At 44.2% G+C, this 18,635-nt stretch overlaps 1 protein-coding gene and 1 non-coding gene across 2 annotated transcripts; one reads left to right on the top strand and one right to left on the bottom strand.

Annotated features, from left to right (window-relative positions):
- The first annotated feature begins 1,262 nt into the window (after positions 1–1,262).
- Trnat-ugu (transfer RNA threonine (anticodon UGU)) lies at positions 1,263–1,335 on the top strand. The gene has a single exon. It is a non-coding gene; the product is annotated as a tRNA-Thr (tRNA).
- Positions 1,336–8,194: 6,859 nt separating this feature from the next.
- Positions 8,195–10,470, bottom strand: Tmem191c (transmembrane protein 191C). The gene is made up of 10 exons (XM_026401756.2): positions 10,212–10,470; positions 9,805–9,928; positions 9,654–9,704; positions 9,420–9,500; positions 9,203–9,259; positions 9,018–9,077; positions 8,816–8,880; positions 8,660–8,732; positions 8,489–8,529; positions 8,195–8,399 (listed from the first exon to the last, which is right to left on the bottom strand). Exons 1-10 carry the CDS (start codon positions 10,364–10,366, stop codon positions 8,195–8,197), a joined length of 912 nt encoding a protein of 303 aa, XP_026257541.2. The 5' UTR covers positions 10,367–10,470.
- Between the last annotated feature and the right edge of the window lie 8,165 nt (positions 10,471–18,635).

Raw genomic sequence — 18,635 nt, 5'->3', positions numbered from 1 at the left:
CCCAGGGCCTCCCACATGCTACACAACTGCTGTATCCCTCAACTCTTTTTTTTTTAATATTTATTTTTTAGTTGTAGTTGAACACATCATCTTTATGTTTATGTGGTGGTAAGGATCGAACTCAGGGCCTTGCACATTCGAGGCAAGCACTCTACCACTGAGCCCCAACCCCAGCCCCACAACTCTCTTTGGTATGGAGGATTAAATGTAGAGGTGCTTAACCACTGAGCCACACCCCCAGCACTTTTTATATTTTGAGACAGTTTCTCACTAAGTTGCTGAGTGCCTCTCTGAATTACTGAGACTGGCCTGGTATTCTCCTACATCAGATTACTAAATCACTGGATTACATCATCATCCCCATCTCTTAAAGGTGGAATGTATATTTTTTTATTGGTTGTTTTTAGATGTGTGTGTGTGTACGTGTGTGTGTGTGTGTGTGTGTGTGTGTGTGTGTGTGTGTGGTGCTGGGGATTGAATCCAGGGCCTTGTGCTACCAACTGAGCTGTATCCCCAGCCCTAGCTTCCACATATCAGTGAAAATATTCGACCTTTGGCTTTTGGGGACTGGCTCGTTTCACTTAGCATAATAGTCTCCAGATCCATCCATCTACTGGCAAATATCATGAAGTCATTCTTAATAGTTGAGTAAAATACTCCATTGTGTCCACTTTCTTTATCCATCCATCTGTTGAAGGGCACCTAGCTTGGTTCTAATAGCTTAGCTATTGTGAATTGAACTGCTATAAACATTGATGTGGCTGCATCACTGTAGTATGCTGATTTTAAATCCTTTGGATGTATACTGAAGAGAAGGTTAGGTGAGTTAAATAGTGGCTCCATCCTAGTTATTTTTTTTAAGAATCTCCATACTGCTTTCCAGAATGGTTGCACCAATTTGCAGTCCCACCAGCAATGTATGGGTGCACCTTTTTCCCCACATCCTCACCAACATTTATTGTTACTTATATTCTTGATAATTGCTAAAGTTACAATGTTGAAAGATGTGCCCCCTAGATGAAACTGAGGTATAAGCCAGGGGTGGTGGCACACACCTGTAGTCCCAGCTACTCAAAAGGCTGAAGCAGGAGGGATCACAGTTTAAGGTGGGTCTGAGCAACTTAGTGAGTTCCTGTCTCAAAACACAGAGACTGGAGATGTAGCTAAGTGGTAGAGAGAACTTGCCTAGAACATGCAAGGCTCAGAGTTGAATTCCCAGCACCCAAAATGAAAAAAGAGAGATAAATGTACCTGTGAGGGCTGGGGATATAGCTCAGTTGGTAGAGTGCTTGTCTTGTGTGCACAAGGCCCTGGGTTCGATCCCCAGCACCACCAAAAATAAAACATAAAAAGTACCTGCTGTTGCCACTTTTTTTCAGGTTTGTATAGAAGCCCCTAACCAGTTCAGTTAGGCAATACAAAGAAATCAGTTAAGAATTTGGGGGGGGGGGGCGGTGCTGGGGATGTGGCTCAAGCGGTAGCGCACTCGCCTGGCATGCGTGCGGCCTGGTGTTCGATCCTCAGCACCACATACAAAGATGTGCCCGCCAAAAACTAAAAAATAAATATTCATTCTCATATTTTCTCTCTCTCTCTCTCTCTCTCTCTCTCTCTCTAAAAAAAAAAAAAAAAAAAAAAAAAAAAAAGAATTTGGGGGCTGAGCTGGGTGAGCTGGCTCATACCTGTAATCCCAGCAACTCAGGAGTCTGAGAGGAGGATTGCAAGTTTGAAGATAGCCTCAGCAAGTAAGTGAGGCACTGTCTCAAAATAAAAAGGGCTGGGGACTTAGCTAAGTGGTAAAGCACTCCTGGGTTCATTTTTTTTTAACATGGGAGACTAGGGTTCAGTACAGTGATCCCAGCACTGCAATTTTTTTTGAGAAATTTGTTTAATAAGACTTTGATATGGGAAACTTCAGAATTGAAGATGGAAAAATCCAAGAGAAATTATTTATGCTAAGACTAGATGAAGAGTGAACAGCTGTGTAGAAATGTGATATAGTAGACTGAAGGGAGAAACCCAGTAAGGCCAATCCACATTCTTTTTGATCTTTGCCTGATATTTCATCCTCCCAGGTATGGAGTGGTAATCTTCTGGAATGAGGGTCTTATGGCCTACTGCAATTTTTTATAGTATCATATAGACAAGGAATAATTAACAAAAATACATATATAATCTTTGCCAGACAGTGATATGCACCTGTAGTCTCAACTTCTCAGAACACTGAGATAGAATGGGCCCAGAAGTTCAAGGCCAGGCTAGGCAACATAGCAAGTCCCCATCTTAAAAAAAAAAAGTAGATAGGTAGAAATAAAGCTTATCCAGAAATAATATTTATGTACATGAAAATCCAAAATTAAGGGGCTGGGGCTGGGGCTCAGTGGTAGAGTGCTCGCCTAGCATGTTGTGAGGCACTGGGTTTGATCCTTAGCACCACATAAAAATAAATAAGATAAAGTTGTTGTGTCTATATATAACTAAAAAAAATAAAAATCCAAAATTAATATCTATAGTCAATTTTTTAAGATGCAGGTCAATATATAAAACAATTTTGTGGGTATGAGTGCATCCAAAACCATCAGACACTAAGAAATAATGAAAGATTCATAAGAAAAAAACTAAATGTTGAAAGAAGAGCTAAACAGTAATAGGTATGTTCATGGATTGGAAGATTTAATGTTATGTTTATTCTCTTCAGATTGACGTGTTTTGCTGAAAATACCAATCAAAATCTCCATGTTTTATATTAGAAATTGACAAGCAGATTAAAAACTTATATGAGAATACAAAGGGCAAAACAGCTATTTCAATATTGAAGAACAATAAATCTAGCTATCAAGACTTATTAGGAAAAATAAAAATTTAGAAATATATTAAAAGGGGCTGGGGATGTGGCTCAAGTGGTAGCGCGCTCGCCTGGCATGCGTGCGGCCCGGGTTCGATCCTCAGCACCACATACAAACAAAGATGTTGTGTCCACCGAACACTGAAAAATAAATATTAAAAAATTCTCTACTTATCTTTAAAAAAATATATTAAAAGAGCTGGGATTATGGCTCAGTGTTTATATATGACTTATTAAGCTATACTAATCAAGTCATTTCAGACTATTGGTACAAGGAAAGACAAAATAGTGTAAGAGAATATATTTGACTCTCAAAACCAGAGTCAAATATAGCAGAGATGACACATTATTAGACATAAAATTTATAACTATAACAGAGATGCTAAGGGCTTCAATGGATGCACACAGCATGCAAGAACAGATGGCCAATGTAAACAGAGGTGGAAATCCTAAGAAACAACAGAAATAAAGAATGCCTTCAATGGGCTTATGAGTAGACTGGACATGGATGAGGAGAGAATCTTGAGCTTGAGGATATCAAAAGACTGGTGGTATTGCTCAGTGTTAAGAGTACTTACCTAGCATGAGGATAATCTAGGTTCCATCTCCAGGAACAAAAAACAAGCAACGACAACAACAAAAATACACATAATACTTAAGAACTATGGGACAGGGCTGGGGCTGTAGCTCAGTGGTAGAGCACTCGCCTAGCACATGTAAGGTCCTGGGTTCGATCCTCAACACCACATAAAAATTAATAAAGGTATTGTGTCCAACTACAACTAAAAAATAAATATTAAAAAAAGAACTATGGGACAATTATAAATGCCACATACTCATAATGGGAATACCAACCAGAAGAATTAAGAATGAAAAGAACAAGGCCAGGGTCCTAGCTCAGTGGTAGAGCACTTGCCTAGCATGTGAGAGGCACTGGGTTTGAGTCTAAGTACCACATATAAATAAAGGTCCATTGAGGGCTGGGGATGTGGCTCAAGCGGTAGTACGTTCGCCTGGAATGCCTGCGGCCCGGGTTCGATCCTCAGCACCACATACAATCAAAGATGTGTCCGCCGAGAACTAAAAAATAAATAATAAATAAATAAATAAATAAAGGTCCATTGAAAACTAAAAAAAATTTTTTAAATTAAAGGAACAGGAGCAATATTTGAATAGTAGGATTCCCCCCGAATTACTGTCAACACCAAACCACAGATCCAAGATGTTCAGAGAACACTAGGCTGGATAAATGCCAAAAATAATATAACTAGACAATATATTCACACAAGGAAATCAAAGACAGACAAATCTCAAGCCATAGGAGTTAAAAAAAAAAAAAAAAAACCTAAAGAGGAGCAAAGATAAGAATTATATCCAGCTTCTTGGGCTGGGGATGTGGCTCAAGCGGTAGCATGCTCGCCCGGCATGTGTGCTGCCCGGGTTCGATCCTCAGCACCACATACAAAGATGTTGTGCCTACTGAAAACTAAAAAATAAATAACAAAATTCATTCTTTCTCTCTCTCTCTCTCTCTCTCAAAAAAAAAAAAATTATCCAGCTTCTCTTCATAAATCAAGAAAGTAAAAAGAGAGGGGCTGGGGATATGGCTCAAGTAGTGGCACACTCGCTTAGTATGCATGAGGCACTGGGTTCAATTCTCAGCACCACATAAAAACAAAATAAAAATATTGTGTCCAACTAAAAAAAGAAAGTAAAAAGAGAGTGAGGTGACTTGTTTAAAATGTTGGGAGAGGGGCTGGGGCTATGGCTCAGCAGTAGCACATTGCCTGGCATGTGTGATGCACTGGGTTCGATTCTCAGCACCACATATAAATAAAATAAGGGCCTATCAAACAACTAAAAAAAATTTAAAAAAAAAAGAAATTTTTGATACTTAAAAAAAATGTTGGGAGAAAAACCTACCAATCTAGAATTATGTATCCTGAAAAATTATCCTTCAAAAGTGAAGAAGCTGGGACAATGGTGCATGCCTATAATCCCAGTGACTTAGGAAGACGAAGCAGGATCAAAAGTTGAAAAGTCTGAACATTTTAGCAAGACCCTGTCTCAAAAATTAAAACGGGCTGGGAATGTAGCTCAGTGGTAGAGTCTTGGAGCTGCTAGGCAAGCGCCCTACATCTGAGCTACACCCTAGCCTGCACTATCCATTAAGACTCTGGCTTAAAATTTAAAATAAGGGCTGATGTTGTGGCTCAGTGGTAGAGTGCTTCCCTTGCATGCACAAGGCGCTGAGTTTGATCCCCAGAACCACATAAAAAAAAAACTAAGTAAACAAAATGAAGGTATCGTGTCCATCTACAACTGAAAACAGTCTTAAAAAATTTAAGGCTGGGGGCTGGGGTTGTGGCTCAAGCGGTAGCACGCTCACCTGGCATGCATGTGACCTGGGTTCGATCCTCAGCACCACATACAAAGATGTTGTGTCCGCTGAAAATTTAAAAAAAATAAATATTAAAAATTCTCTCTCTCTCTCTAAAAAAAAAAGAAAAAGAAAAAATTTAAGGCTGGAGATGAAGTTCAGTGATAAGGTACCCCAGGGTTCAATTCCTATACCAAAAATTAATTAATTAAAAGTATAATTGATATGCTAGGTAAGAAGAAGAACAGAATAATAAAATGTTTGATTAAAAGCACAAAAGATGGGGCTGGGGTTGTGGCTCAGTGGTAGAGTGCCTGCCTAGCAAGCATGAGGCACTGGGTTCCATCCCCACCACCACATAAATATAAAATAAAAGTCCACCTAAAACTAAAAAATAATTATTAAAAATATTTTTAAAAATAAAAACACAAAAAATGATGCAAAAAAATACGAGAAAAAAATTAAAAAAATATAAAAGCACAAAAGGCAAAAAAGTGGAATACAGAATACAAAAATAAAAACAGTAAACAAACAACCCAATCAATAAATGGGCTAAGGAGCTGAACAGACACTTCTCAGAAGAACATATACATTCAATCAACAAATTATATAAAGAAATGTTCAACATCTCTAGCAATTAAAAAGATGCAAATCAAAACTGATTTATCTCACACCAATCAGAATGGCAGTTATCAAGAATACAAATAACAAATGTTAGCGAGGATGTAGGTGTTAGAGTCTATAAACAAGTCAGGATAGCGCCTGGCAAAATGCCAGAGGGAGTGGTTTATGAAGTAAGGCCAGCGAGCCATTAAGTATGAAAATTTCTTATTGGTTGACTGATGTATCTAGTTTATGCTAATTAAGATAAGCTGTGTGGAATGTATAAATACTGCTCCTGTCCTACAATAAATGGCTCCTACTCCTGCTGTATCAATCTACGCATGTTCCTGTCACACACCCCCACCCCCGTTATTTTGCCCAGCCAGCCGGGCTGCAACATGTAGGGAAAAAGGCACACTCATACGTTGCTGGTGGGACTGCAAATTGGTGCAACCAATCTGGAAAGCAGTATAGAGATTCCTTAGAAAACTTGAAATGGAACCACCATTTGACCCACTATCTCACTCCTCACCCAAAGGATTTAAATCAGTATGCAGCCACAATAATGTTTATCACAACTCAATTCACAATAACTAAACTGTGGAAGCAACCTAGATGCCCTTCAATAGATGAATGGATAAAGAAACTATGGTATTACTCAGCATTAAAAAAGAATAAAATTATGGCATTTGCAGATAAATGGATGGAGTTGGAAAATATCATGCTAAGTGAATTAAGCCAATCACAAAAAACCAAAGGGTGGATGTTCTCTCTAATAAGTAGATGCTGACCTACAAGGAGGGGGGGGGAATGGGAAAAATGGAGGAACTTTGGCAAAAGGGAGGGAGGAGTGAAGGGGGGGCATGAGGGCAAGAAAGATGATAGAATGAGATGGACATCATTACCCTAGGTACATGTATGACTACACATATGGTGCCAACCTATATGGTGTACAATCAGAGAAATGAAAAGTTGTGTTGCAATTGTATACAATGAATCAAAATACATTCTGCTGTCATATATACCTAATTAAATAAATTTTAAAAAATAAGAACAGTAAAAATATAATATCTCATAAATGCACCTATATCAATAATCACTTTAAACATCCCAGTCTGAGCACATCATTAAAATATTTAGAAGAGGGGCTGGGGTTGTGGCTCAGTGTTAAAGCACTTGTCTGGCAAGTGTGAGGCACTGGGTTCAATCCTCAGCACCACATTAAAAAGAAAAACAAAGGTATCGTTCTCATCTACAATTAAAAATAATAATAATTAGAAGTCAGGGTGTGGTGGCTCCAGACCTGTAGTCACTGCTACTCCAGAGACTGAAGAGTTCAAGGCCAGCCTGGCAACAGAACAGCACCCTGCCCGCCCCCCCACAAAAGAAGAAAATATGAGAATGTCTTTATGATTTCCAGACAAGAATGGTTACTTAGAACTCAAAGCACAATTCTTAAATTTGGAACATAGGGTTCCATCAACAAATTTAACAACAAAACCTTAAGAATACCTACAAATTAATAAAAAAAAAAACTTTTTTTTTTTGTACTAGGGATTGAACTCATGGGTACTTGACCACTGAGCCACATCCCCAGCCCTATTTTGTATTTTATTTAGAGATAGGGTCTCACTGAGTTGCTTAGCACCTCACTTTTGCTGAAGCTGGCTTTGAATTTGCAATCCTACCTCAGTCTTCAGAGCCACCGGGACTACAGGCAAGCGCCACTGCGCCCAGCAAGAAAATATTTTTAAAGGTTATTGCAAGAAAGTATATGTGTACAGGAGTTACATTAAACAATTTCACTGCTAAAATAACAAAACTCAGACAAAATAGAAATGGCTTATTTCCACTAATAATATTTCTCACAAATAAAAAAGAAATTCCACAGGAAGCCGGCAGTCTGAGTACGCACTAGTAGCTATGCCCAGCGCAAAGAAAGCAAAGCTGCCACAGGAAGGAACACCAGGATGGGGATCCTACCCAGAGAGAACCAAAGGATGCTATGGGGACCTAAATAACTACTAGCGTGGATCCAAAGGAATCACAGACCTCCATGAAAAAAAAAAAAAATCCCTTAGGCCCAGGCAAATTCACTAATAAATTGCAGACCAACTTCGGACTTGGCTAGTGAGTGCAGCAACTGAGGCTGTGGAGAAGGCCAACTCAAGGCCTGGGACCCGGAGCTCCTTCCTGGATGCAGGCCCTCCTGGTAGAACCGTTGTCTACTGAGCTGAAGTGCCAGGGTGGGTCGCTAGTGGGGGGGGGGGGGGAGACGAGCCTCATGCCCCGGGTATCTCCCCTCAGGCGCCCCAGAAACCACACGAGAGACTAAGGTGCAGGCGGCCACGGCCAGCGTGATGGCTCTAAGCAGGCAGCAGCCCGCGCGCGCGCAATTCCAGTAGTGGGGACAGCGTGTAGCGCAGGCGGCGAAAGGCAGCATCTGAGCTGACGTGCGGGAGGCCCTGGTGGATGGCGTCCTGCTTCACCAGCAACACATAGAGCAGCGGCAGTGCCAGGAAGCCAAGCGGGAGCAACAGCAACATCTGCAGCGCACCGAGCGCCCACAGCCTGCGGACCGACAAATGGACAGATGAGTGGTGGCTGGAGAGGGAACTCAAAAGGAGAACCCACTTCCCTCACGTAGGCACCGGGCTCACCTGATGCCTCCGGCCCCTGCGCCGCCCAACAGCCGCTTCTCCTGAAGGAAAAGGGAGCCGTGTCCCTCAATGCAGGATTAGGGGCACTACGCTAGCCAGATCTCTCCCGGAGGGACAGGGGGGTGGCGGGAGTGTCCCAGCTCCAGCCCACCAGCCCGGGCCCAGGCTCACACAGTCGGCCCTGGCCACCTCCTCCATCAGCGAGCCAGAGCAGTCCTGCACCCGGCGAAGCTGAGAGTCCCACCTGCGGGTGACAGGCACAGAGATAGGCAATCTGTTCTAGCGCCACAACCGCCCCTACTCACTTAACCATACTAACTCCCTTACGGTTCTGGGCCGCCCCGAGAGGTGTCCAGCGCAGCCGCCGCCTCCATCACCTTCCCCTGCAGCTCCTGGAGGGGATGGGAGTGAGGATTCAGGGCTGGGGGAGGAGGCCTCCTGGTGCTGGCTGCCCCAGGTCTGGGAAAGGTGGGTTGGAGGCCGCAGTAGAGTCAGAGGTGACTGGCTCTCAGAGCCGAGGGAGCCGCACCTGAAGGACTCCACTCTGCTCCTGGAAGCTGGCCCAGGCCTCCTCGGTCCGCTGCGCACCCTAGGGTACAACAGCCTTAATTAGACTCGAAAGGACACACCACCCCTCCCACCCTTCCGAACAGGCCCAGGCTCTATGGACACCTAAAGCTGACCCTCCCACCAAATTGCGGGCTCCTCTCACACCTGCCGTAAGTCCTCCGCCTGCATGGCGTACTTGGCCTCCACCACTTCCAGCTGTTTCTTTGGAAGCATTCAAGAACTGTCAGATGTCGGGGCACACCTTGCACCCGCAGTGCCTCAAGACCCGCTCTGGGCCTCACGGTCCGCCCCTCGCTCCACTACGGCCCCGCCCACGTTTCCGCTCCGCCCCTGTCAGGCGCTAGGGGTTCAGTCCAAGTACCTGCAGTGCCAACAGTTGCGTCCCGAGTTGCTGCTGCTCCGCGCGCTGCTGATTCCGTTGTTCCCCACCGTAGTAAAAGAGCTGGGGGCGGGGCTTGTGAGGGCGGGATTTACGGGGCCTCTTGAGGCGGGGGTACTTTGGGGGGGCAGAGACTGGGAGGCAACAGCGGCAGGTACCAGAGCGGGACATTCGAGTAGAACCAAGACTGGAGGCCAACCCATTCCCTGCACATACCTGACTTGACAGCTCCTCCCACTGCTCCTGCAACTGTTGATTGTGTTGCTCCTGTGAAAAGGGTTGAGGGGGCGGTCCAGGTTTCTCCTTTAGCCCCGCCTCATCCTGGCCCCCGCCCCTCCGGCTCCGCTCCCTGGGGCACCCCTCCAACCAGGTCCAATTTGTGCTGCTCCGCCGCCTCCAGCAGTTCACGCGTCCTCTCCGCACGCTCTCGCGCCGCCTCGCGCGCTTCCCCTCGTAGAGCCCCAGCCGCCTGGCTCCGCCTCCGTTGCAGACTGCAGAGAGAAACTGAGGCAGGTGCTTCGGCTGGGGGTTGGGGAGCTCAGGATTCTGCGGCCCCCACCGTACTGAGAAGTGACCAGCTGAAGGTCAAGGTCAAAGAAGTCCTCGCCCAGTCCCTGGCATGCCAGACTTCAACCTCCCTTCGCGCTCCCTGGGTGAATAACCCCGCCCGACGACTGGAGCCGAGGTGCGGGACAGGGCAAATCAGCCACTCTTGAAACGCGCCGCCTCTCAGGAGGGGCCCGCCCGCCGGCTTAAGCAGCCCTCTCAGGGCACCTGCGCTCGCGCTCGCGCAGTTCCTGTAGGCGCCCGGTGAGGCTCTCGCTCTCGGCCTCGAGACCGCGCACCAACTCCTCCAGCTCCTGCTTCCGCATGCGGCCATCTCGGTTATCCTTCTGGAGCTGCAGTAACTGCTCCTGCGGCTCGGCCATGGCTCCCCCAGCTCTGCCTCGACTCCAGCGGCCCAAGGGACCCGCCCTGCAGCCAGCGTCACAATGGGCAGCAGGGGGCGCCCGAGCTCAGCATCACCAAGAGGTGAAACAGGATCACATTTGTTTCATCGTCTATAAAAATATTATCCAAAACAACAATCCAATCAATAAAAAGTTAATAAAATACTAATGTAAGGTTAACAAAAGACTAATACCTAATCTCCTTTAGCCCCGGCAATTTGAAACAAGATTTGGTTTCCCAACATTGCAAATGAAACCTGCCAACTGATCAATCTCCTGTCGAAAAGACTGCAAATGTATCTCAGGATCCATAAATAAGTTCGCTGTCTTTTAACCCAACGATTCCACTCCTGAGAATTTATCCCAGAAAGAAAAAAAAAATGTTAAAAACCCTCTATGCATTTAATGGTTCTTTGAAGTGGTTACAGTCACCATCAAAAAGGAAACAACTGTGATTTAAAATGATTCATTTGAATATTACATGGCATACATAGGGCTATGATGATATCTAGTGAAAAGCAGAATATGGATTGGGGTTGTGGCTCAGCGGTAGAGCGCTCACCTAGCACGTGTGAGGCATTGGATTCAATCCTCAGCACCACATAAAAATAAAATAAAGGGTAAAAAAAAAAGTAGAATATATTATTAACATTTATTTTGAAATAAAGATTATAAGATTTCTGGGCAAGATCTAGAAACAAACAAGAGACTATAAATTTCATTGTGAGACTATAAATTTTTAAAATCTGCCTTTACTTGGTCAATTTCAATTATGAATAATATGGCTCTTGTTTAAACAACTAACCTATGGGGATTGTTTTATTTTCAACAAGAAGTCTGTTACATGGCAAAGAATTACTAGATGTTCGGGTTATTAGCAAAGAATTACTAGTTACTATGGTACCCATATGAATGTGACACAATGCAGCAACCAGCTGACTTGTGTGGGGTAAGTATGGCTTTACATGGGTTAATCTTGCAATCTCTTAAATTGGAATCAATCCCTTAGAAGTAAAAGGTAGGGTGGAGGCTGTATCAGGTCAGGGAAATTCTGTATCTCACTAAGCACATGATGTCTTCCTTTCTTTCTCCCTTGCCTACACCCAAACTCTTTTTATTTTGAGACAGTCTCCTTAAATTACTCATAATTTGCAATCCTCCTAACTCAACCTCCCAGATAGCAAGGGTTTATAGGCATATACCACAAAGTCTGGCTAAAAATTTATTTTGTGTAGCTGTTTTGCGTGTTAGGGATTGAACTCAGGAATGTTCAACCTCTGAGCTACATCCTCAGCTCTTTTTTTATTTTTTTACTTTGAGACAGGGTCTCCTTAAGTTGCCAAGGTGGGCCTCAAACATGCATCCTTCTGACTCAGCCTCCTAAACCACTGGGATTACATATGTATGCCTCTGTATTCCAGCTAAAATCTGTATTCTTTTTTATTGATTGATTGATTGATTGGTCAGGGAGAGGTTTGAACTCAGGGGCACTCAACCACTGAGCCATATCCCCAGCATTTTTTTGAATTTTATTTAGAGACAGGGTCTCAGTTGCATGGTGTCTCGCTCTTGCTGAGGCTGGCTTTGAACTTTCGATCCTCCTGCCTCAACCTCCTAAAGCGCTAGGATTACAGGGATGCGTCACTGCACCCATCCTAAAATTTCTATTTTCTAATGGCTACAATGATATACTTGTGTTATAGCATAGCGACCACTCCCCCACTCACCATCATCACAATTTTATACATTGAAATCTTAATCTCTAAGATTTAACCTCAGAATGCAACTGTATTGGGGGGTCTTCCCAGAAATAATCAAGATAAAATGGGAAGGCTCACACTTGTAATCCCAGCAACTCAGGACACTGAGGCATGGGTATCTTAAGTTCAAGGACAGCCTGAGCAATTTAGTGAGACTGTTTAAAATAAAAAGAACTGGGGTGTAGTTCAGTGGTAAAATACTTGCCCAGCATGCATAAGGCTCTGAGTTCAATCCTAGCATCACAAAAAGAAGAAAAGATGGGTTCATTAGACTGGGCTCTAATCCAACGTGACTGTAGTGCTTATAATAAAACAGAACTTGGGCACAGGCTCACACACAGAACAGTGTTCTGTGTTAAGACTGGAGTCTGCTATAGCAGCCAAGGATGTACCAGAAGCTGGGAGAGAGGCCTGGATCAGAGCTTCCCTGTAGCCTTCAAAGGGAGTGCAACCCAGCTGCCACCTTGTCCTGGACCTCCAGTTTCCAAAGCTATGAGACAATGAATGTCTGTTGTTTGTGGAGTTTTATTACAGCAGCCCTAGGAAATAAATCCATTCACATTACACCATTGTATCTGTCTTTAAGGATCCCAGTTGTGCATAGTTTTTTGGTGGGGGGGGGGCAGTTACCACTCCACATATACAGAAAGGAATGAGATCTATGCACATGTCTTACAGCGGGAGGGCCCAATCACTCCATGGACCCCCTAATGGTGGCTTTGAGGGGAGCACTGGGGGTCTGAGTCCAACAGGAGGATGTTGGGCCCACCTCTGATGCTTCACACCAGAGGCTAACCATGAAATTAGTAGTTTCAAAAAGACACATCCAGGGAGCTGTGTATATAGCTCAGTTGGTAGAGTACTTCCCTCTCATGCACAAGGCCCTGGGTTCAATCCCCAGCACCAAAAGGAAAAAAAAAAAAAAAAAAGACACATCTAGACTGGGGTTACTGCTTAGTGGCAGAGTACTTGCCTAGCACATGTGAGGCACTGGATATGATCTTCAGCATCACATAAAAATAATTTTTTAAAAAGATAATCATATCCGGGGCTGGGGATGTGGCTCAAGCGGTAGCGCGCTCGCCTGGCATGCGTGCGGCCCGGGTTCGATCCTCAGCACCACATACAGACAAAGATGTTGTGTCCGCCGAGAACTAAGAAAAAATAAATAAATGTTAAAATTCTCTCTCTCTCTCTCTCTCTCTCTCTCTCTCTCTCTCTCTCTCTCTGTCCCCCTCTCTCTCTCACTCTCTCTTTTAAAAAAAAAAAAAAAGATAATCATATCCACCTACAAAAAAAAAAAAAAAAAAACACATATCTTTCCAGGGCAGCCATGGGTGCTGGTACTCCATGCTGTGGCCATAGAGATGGCAGGGACCATAGCACTGAGAGCCTGTGAGGCCAATTTCACCTGCCAGAAAGTTCAGGGTGCAGGCTGACAAAGGCACTGCTGGACGGTGCTATTTAGATTGGCAGTTTGCCTCTAGCATCCCACATAATCACCTCTTCTATCAGGACTCCAGCCTGCACGTCCTCTTCCTGTGGTCTCAGCAGGTCTCCAGATCCTATCACTGGATAAGCATTTCGACCCCTTTTTACAGATGCAGAAACTGAGGCTCAGCATGAGAGGTATCTAGGCAGTGTCCCCTTATGAGTTACAAGTGAAAAGTTGGAAGTATCTAGCCATAAAGACAATGACATTGCCTTGGTCCCTGGGTTTACTTTTCTGCAGCTTGGGAGGAGTTATACCATGGGCAGGTGGGATGACCAAATGTGGGTGAAGTCCAGCTTCCTCCCCACTCATTCCCATTCCACCCCCACCCTGCATCTGGACCCTAAAATCTCAGCCTGTTGCTAATTATGCCTCTTGGGGAAATTTGGGCTGCATGACTGCCGGGAAGAGGCACAGGTGGCAGGAATCAAGGGAACAGAAAGCCTTTTGACCTTAGTAACTTAAAGATCCATGGGGAACTGTGGGGAACCCTACTCCCACCCTACCTGCAAACCCCAACCACAGTCCAGTGGGCTAGTTCTGAAGCCCCAACTCTCCCAAACCCAGTGGCAGTGTTGCTTTCCCAACCTCTGTGCTTCTGTGATGCCGGATGTTGTTCCCTCTGCCAGAATCATCTGCCTCCACCCACCCACCTCTGTCTGTTTTGGACCATTTCTGTTCTTTTTTCAGGACTCAGTTTCAATATCCTCCTTTCCATGAACATTTCTGGTTAGGAGCCGCCTCCTCCCTTCATGGCAAGGCCCGCTTCCTGGGCATTCCTCTGGGACACCAGTTGCTCTCAGGCACAGAACAGGAGTGAGGGTGGTCTGAATGACCACTCTGCACAGATTTTCTAAAGGTGTAATGAAGTCAGAATTACAGCTGATCATAAGCAGCCTAGTACCTGTGGGCACACCCCCTCCAACATTCATGAATAGTACTTTATAAATGTTTTTAACCATAGAAAAGCAGCCAGTTAGGGTGGTGGCATGCCTATAGTCCCAGCGACTAAGGAAGCTGGTAAGAGAGGATCAGCTGAGCCCAGAACTTAGAGGCCAGCCTGAGCCAATTACTGAGACCAGGTCTCAAACCAAACAAAACATTTAAAAAGCTGGGAGAATTTTAGGACAAGGGCTATAAATAAGTGGCACAATGCTTGCCTAGCACGACCCCATATTCCATCCTCAGCACAACAGAAAGAGAGAGAGCACATGAGCGCAAAAATGCACATTGGCGTGCTAGATTTTTTTTTTATGGTACTGGGAATCAAACCCAGAGGCACTCTGCCTCTGAGCTATATTTTAACCCTTTTATTTTTTATTTTAAGACACCGTCTTGCTAAATTGCCTAGGCTGGCCTTAAACTTGGAATCCTTGTTCTTCAGCCTACCAAGTAGCTGGTATTACAAGTGTGTGTAAGCAAGTACCTGGATTCCATAGCTGAGGGGTTCTTCCACAGGTGTCAGACACATCTATTCATCTCCCTACTTCAAAGGAAGCTGTGGGCTGGACATGGTTGTGCACACCTGTAATCCAGCAACTTGGGAGGCTGAGGCAGGAGAATCACAAAATCAAGATCAGCCTCAGCAACTTAAAAAAGGGCTGGGGGGCTGGGGTTATAGCTCAGTGGTAGAGCGTTTGCCTAGCATTTGTGAGGCACTGGGTTCAATTCTCAGCACCACATATAAATAAATAAAGACCCATTGACAACTAAAAAAAATATTTTTAAAAAAAGTTGGGGCTGGGGTTGTGGCTCAGCAGTAGAGCACTTGCCTAGCATGTGCGAGGCACTGGGTTTGATCCTCAGCACCACATAAAAATGAATAAAATAAAGGCATGTGTTCCACAACAACTAAAAAAAAAAAATTAAAAAGTTGGGGGGGGGGCTGGGAATGTAGCTTAGTGGTAGAGTAACCCTGAATTCAATCCCCAGTAACAGCAGAGGAAAAATCTATTAAATAACAGAAAGAACATTTATAAAATCTATGCCTCTTTTGCCGACCTTAGTTATTTTTTAGAATAATAGAAAACTATTTAAGTAATCTGTGCTATAACAAGATAATGAAGTTGGAGATATAGCTCAGTGGATTCCATCCCCAACACTGAAAAAATTAAAATAAAATTCAAACCCTCCTTTCCCATTCTCATACAAAGTTCTCTAGCACTTGAGTCCTTCCCCCTCTTCTAGCCTGTTGACATTCTCTCACTTTCAGATTGAACTACATTTTAGTCTTTTCATAAATCACACATGGGTTATGCAGTCTGTAATTTGAAAATTCCAAATCCAAAATGTTCCAAAACTTAATCTCTACTTATTTTTGCACAGTAGGGGTGGGGTGTGGTCTCTATGTTGTCCAGGCTGGTCTCCAACTCATGAGCTCAAGGATTCTCCCCAGTAGTTGGGACCATAGACATGCCACAATACCTGCTATTGAAAACCAAAATTTTCTGAGTTTTGTCAGCACATTTCCTTTTCCAGTTTTTGGATTAGGGGTACTCAACTGGTAAAGTCTATGCAAATATTTCAAAATAAAAAAAATCTTTGAAATCTGAAATGCTTCTGTTTCCAAGCATTTTGGGCAAAGGATACTCAACCCTGTCCAAAAATAGATATTTTTGTTGTTTTGTTGTTAGTTGCAGTGCTGGAAACCCATCAACATTCGAGGCAAGTACTCTATCACTGAATAAAGATATTTATTCTTAAGTTTTAGGTGGACACAATATCTTTATTTTACATTTATGTGGTGCTGAGGATCAAACCCAGTGCCTTGTGCATGCTAGGCGAGCACTCTACCACTGAGCCATAACCCCAGGCCCTCCCTAACCCTTTAAAAAAAATTTTTTTTGTAGTTGACATAGTGCCTTTATTTAATTTACTTACTTATATGTGGTGCTGAGAATCAAACCCAGGGCCTCACATGTGCTAGGCAAGCACTCTACCCCTGAGCCACAACTCCATCCCTTTAAAAAAAAAAAAAAAGGGCTGGGGACGTGGCTCAAGCGGTAGCGCGCTCGCCTGGCATGCGTGCGGCCCGGGTTCGATCCTCAGCACCACATACCAACAAAGATGTTGTGTCCGCCGAGAACTAAAGAATAAATATTAAAAAATATTAAAAATTCTCTCTCTCTCTCTCTCTCTCTTCTCTCTCTTTAAAAAAAATATATATATATAGTTTAGTTGTAAATGGACACAATACCTTTATTTCATTCATTTATTTATATGTGGTGCTGAGGATTGAACCCAGTGCCTCACACTGTGAGGTAACCGCTCTACTGCTGAGCCCCAGCCCCAGCTCCCCACACTATTTTTTTTATTTTTTAAGATGGTCTTGTTAAGTTTCTTAGGACCTCATTAAGTTGCTGAGGCTGGCTTTGAATTCACGATCCTCCTGCCTCAACCTCCTGAGATCCTGAGATTACAGGCGTGTGCCATTGCATGTGGCCCTTAATAATTTTTATATGCTGGTCCATATACAGGGAAAAGCCTTCCTTTGAATCATGGCCCCTGTGAAGCCTTTTCTGATCTCTTAGTTGTCGTGCCCTGTTTGAACAATTTCTATCATCAGTCTTTTTAAAAATCTTTTTTAGTTGTAGATAGATATACCTTCATTTTATTTATTTATTTCATGTGGCCCTGAGGATTAAACCCAGTGCCTCACACGTGCTAGGCCAGTGCTCTACCACTGAGCCACAATCCTAACCCAATTTCTATCATCAGTCTTTATTCACATAGAGCTCCCTATTTAATTTTATTTTAAGATTTTTTTTTAAAGATGGACACAATATCTTTATTTTATTTTTATGTGGTACTGAGGAATGAACACAGTGCCTCACATGTGCGAGGCAAGTGCTCTACCTCTGAGCTATAACCCCAGCCCCAAGCGCCCTATTTTAATTGTTGAGGATTCAATTATATATGACCTAGCAGTCACTTCTGAAGTTTAGATGATGAGGTTTTTTATTTATTCCTTTTTTTCTACTGGGAAGGGGAAGGGAAAAGGAACCACTATTCCAACCAATAATTCATTTAGTTGCTTCCCTTAGGATCAATTCCAGGTTCTCTCTGACCCCCCCCCCCACACACACACACACACCTCAACTCACCACATTTAGCCAGGTGACATTTGTTCTCCTGGACTCTGGCCCCTTCCAGCCTCTCAGTCATCCCTCGGGGCTCACTCTTCCTCCCTCTCTCAGTGTCCTCTCTCACTCTGTGTCCTGGGGTTAGCCATCTCTCCACCGTGATGCCCACATCCCACCTCAAGACTAGATTCCCACCTATCCAACTCCCTGCTCATCCCCACGAGAAGGCCCCCAGCACAGCCCACAGAAACTCCCTTCCTTGGTCCTGCTACCTCTCCTCTAGTTGCTGGGCCTAGAATCCCTGAAGGTGTCATGCTTCCCCATCTCCTCACACACTCCTCCTGCAACCACCCTCCACTACTGGGATCCCCTCTATCACCAACTCCTGACCTATCTATACCTCCACCTACTTGCCTATGAGTGGGGAGGTCACCTGCCTTATCTGATATTTACAAAGAGTAAACAAACTGCTGCTTGTCAAGCACTCAGACCTCTGTTGCTCAGTTGGTGAGTCGGAAGTATCTTTTAAATAGGCTTTCAGAAAACATCCAATTCTGCCCTCTTCTAACCACCTCTGATGCCACCACTCTGGACTGGATCATTCATGAATCCCCTAATAGTCTGTTTGCCCCCCTACATCTTCCCACAGCAGCCAGAAGGGCCAATAAACCCTTCAGTGGCTTCCACCTTATGAAGTACAAATCCAAACTCCTACAAGTCTGCGAGGCCCAGCACCAGCTATATGGCTCCTCCTATTGATGGACCACAGGGCCCAGAAAACTGCCTCCTGCCACTCCTCAGACACATAGGCCTGCTGCAGGGTCTGTGGCCTGGGCAACTGCTCCTTCCTCTGCCCAGTCCCTCATCACTTCTTTTGGGCTTCATCCTAATCCCATTTCTTGGGGAAGCCTTCC

This window comes from Urocitellus parryii, chromosome 3, assembly GCF_045843805.1.
Source record: "Urocitellus parryii isolate mUroPar1 chromosome 3, mUroPar1.hap1, whole genome shotgun sequence".
In the NCBI taxonomy this organism is placed as follows: Eukaryota; Metazoa; Chordata; class Mammalia; order Rodentia; family Sciuridae; genus Urocitellus; species Urocitellus parryii.
This window is presented reverse-complemented; position numbering and strand designations above follow the sequence as displayed.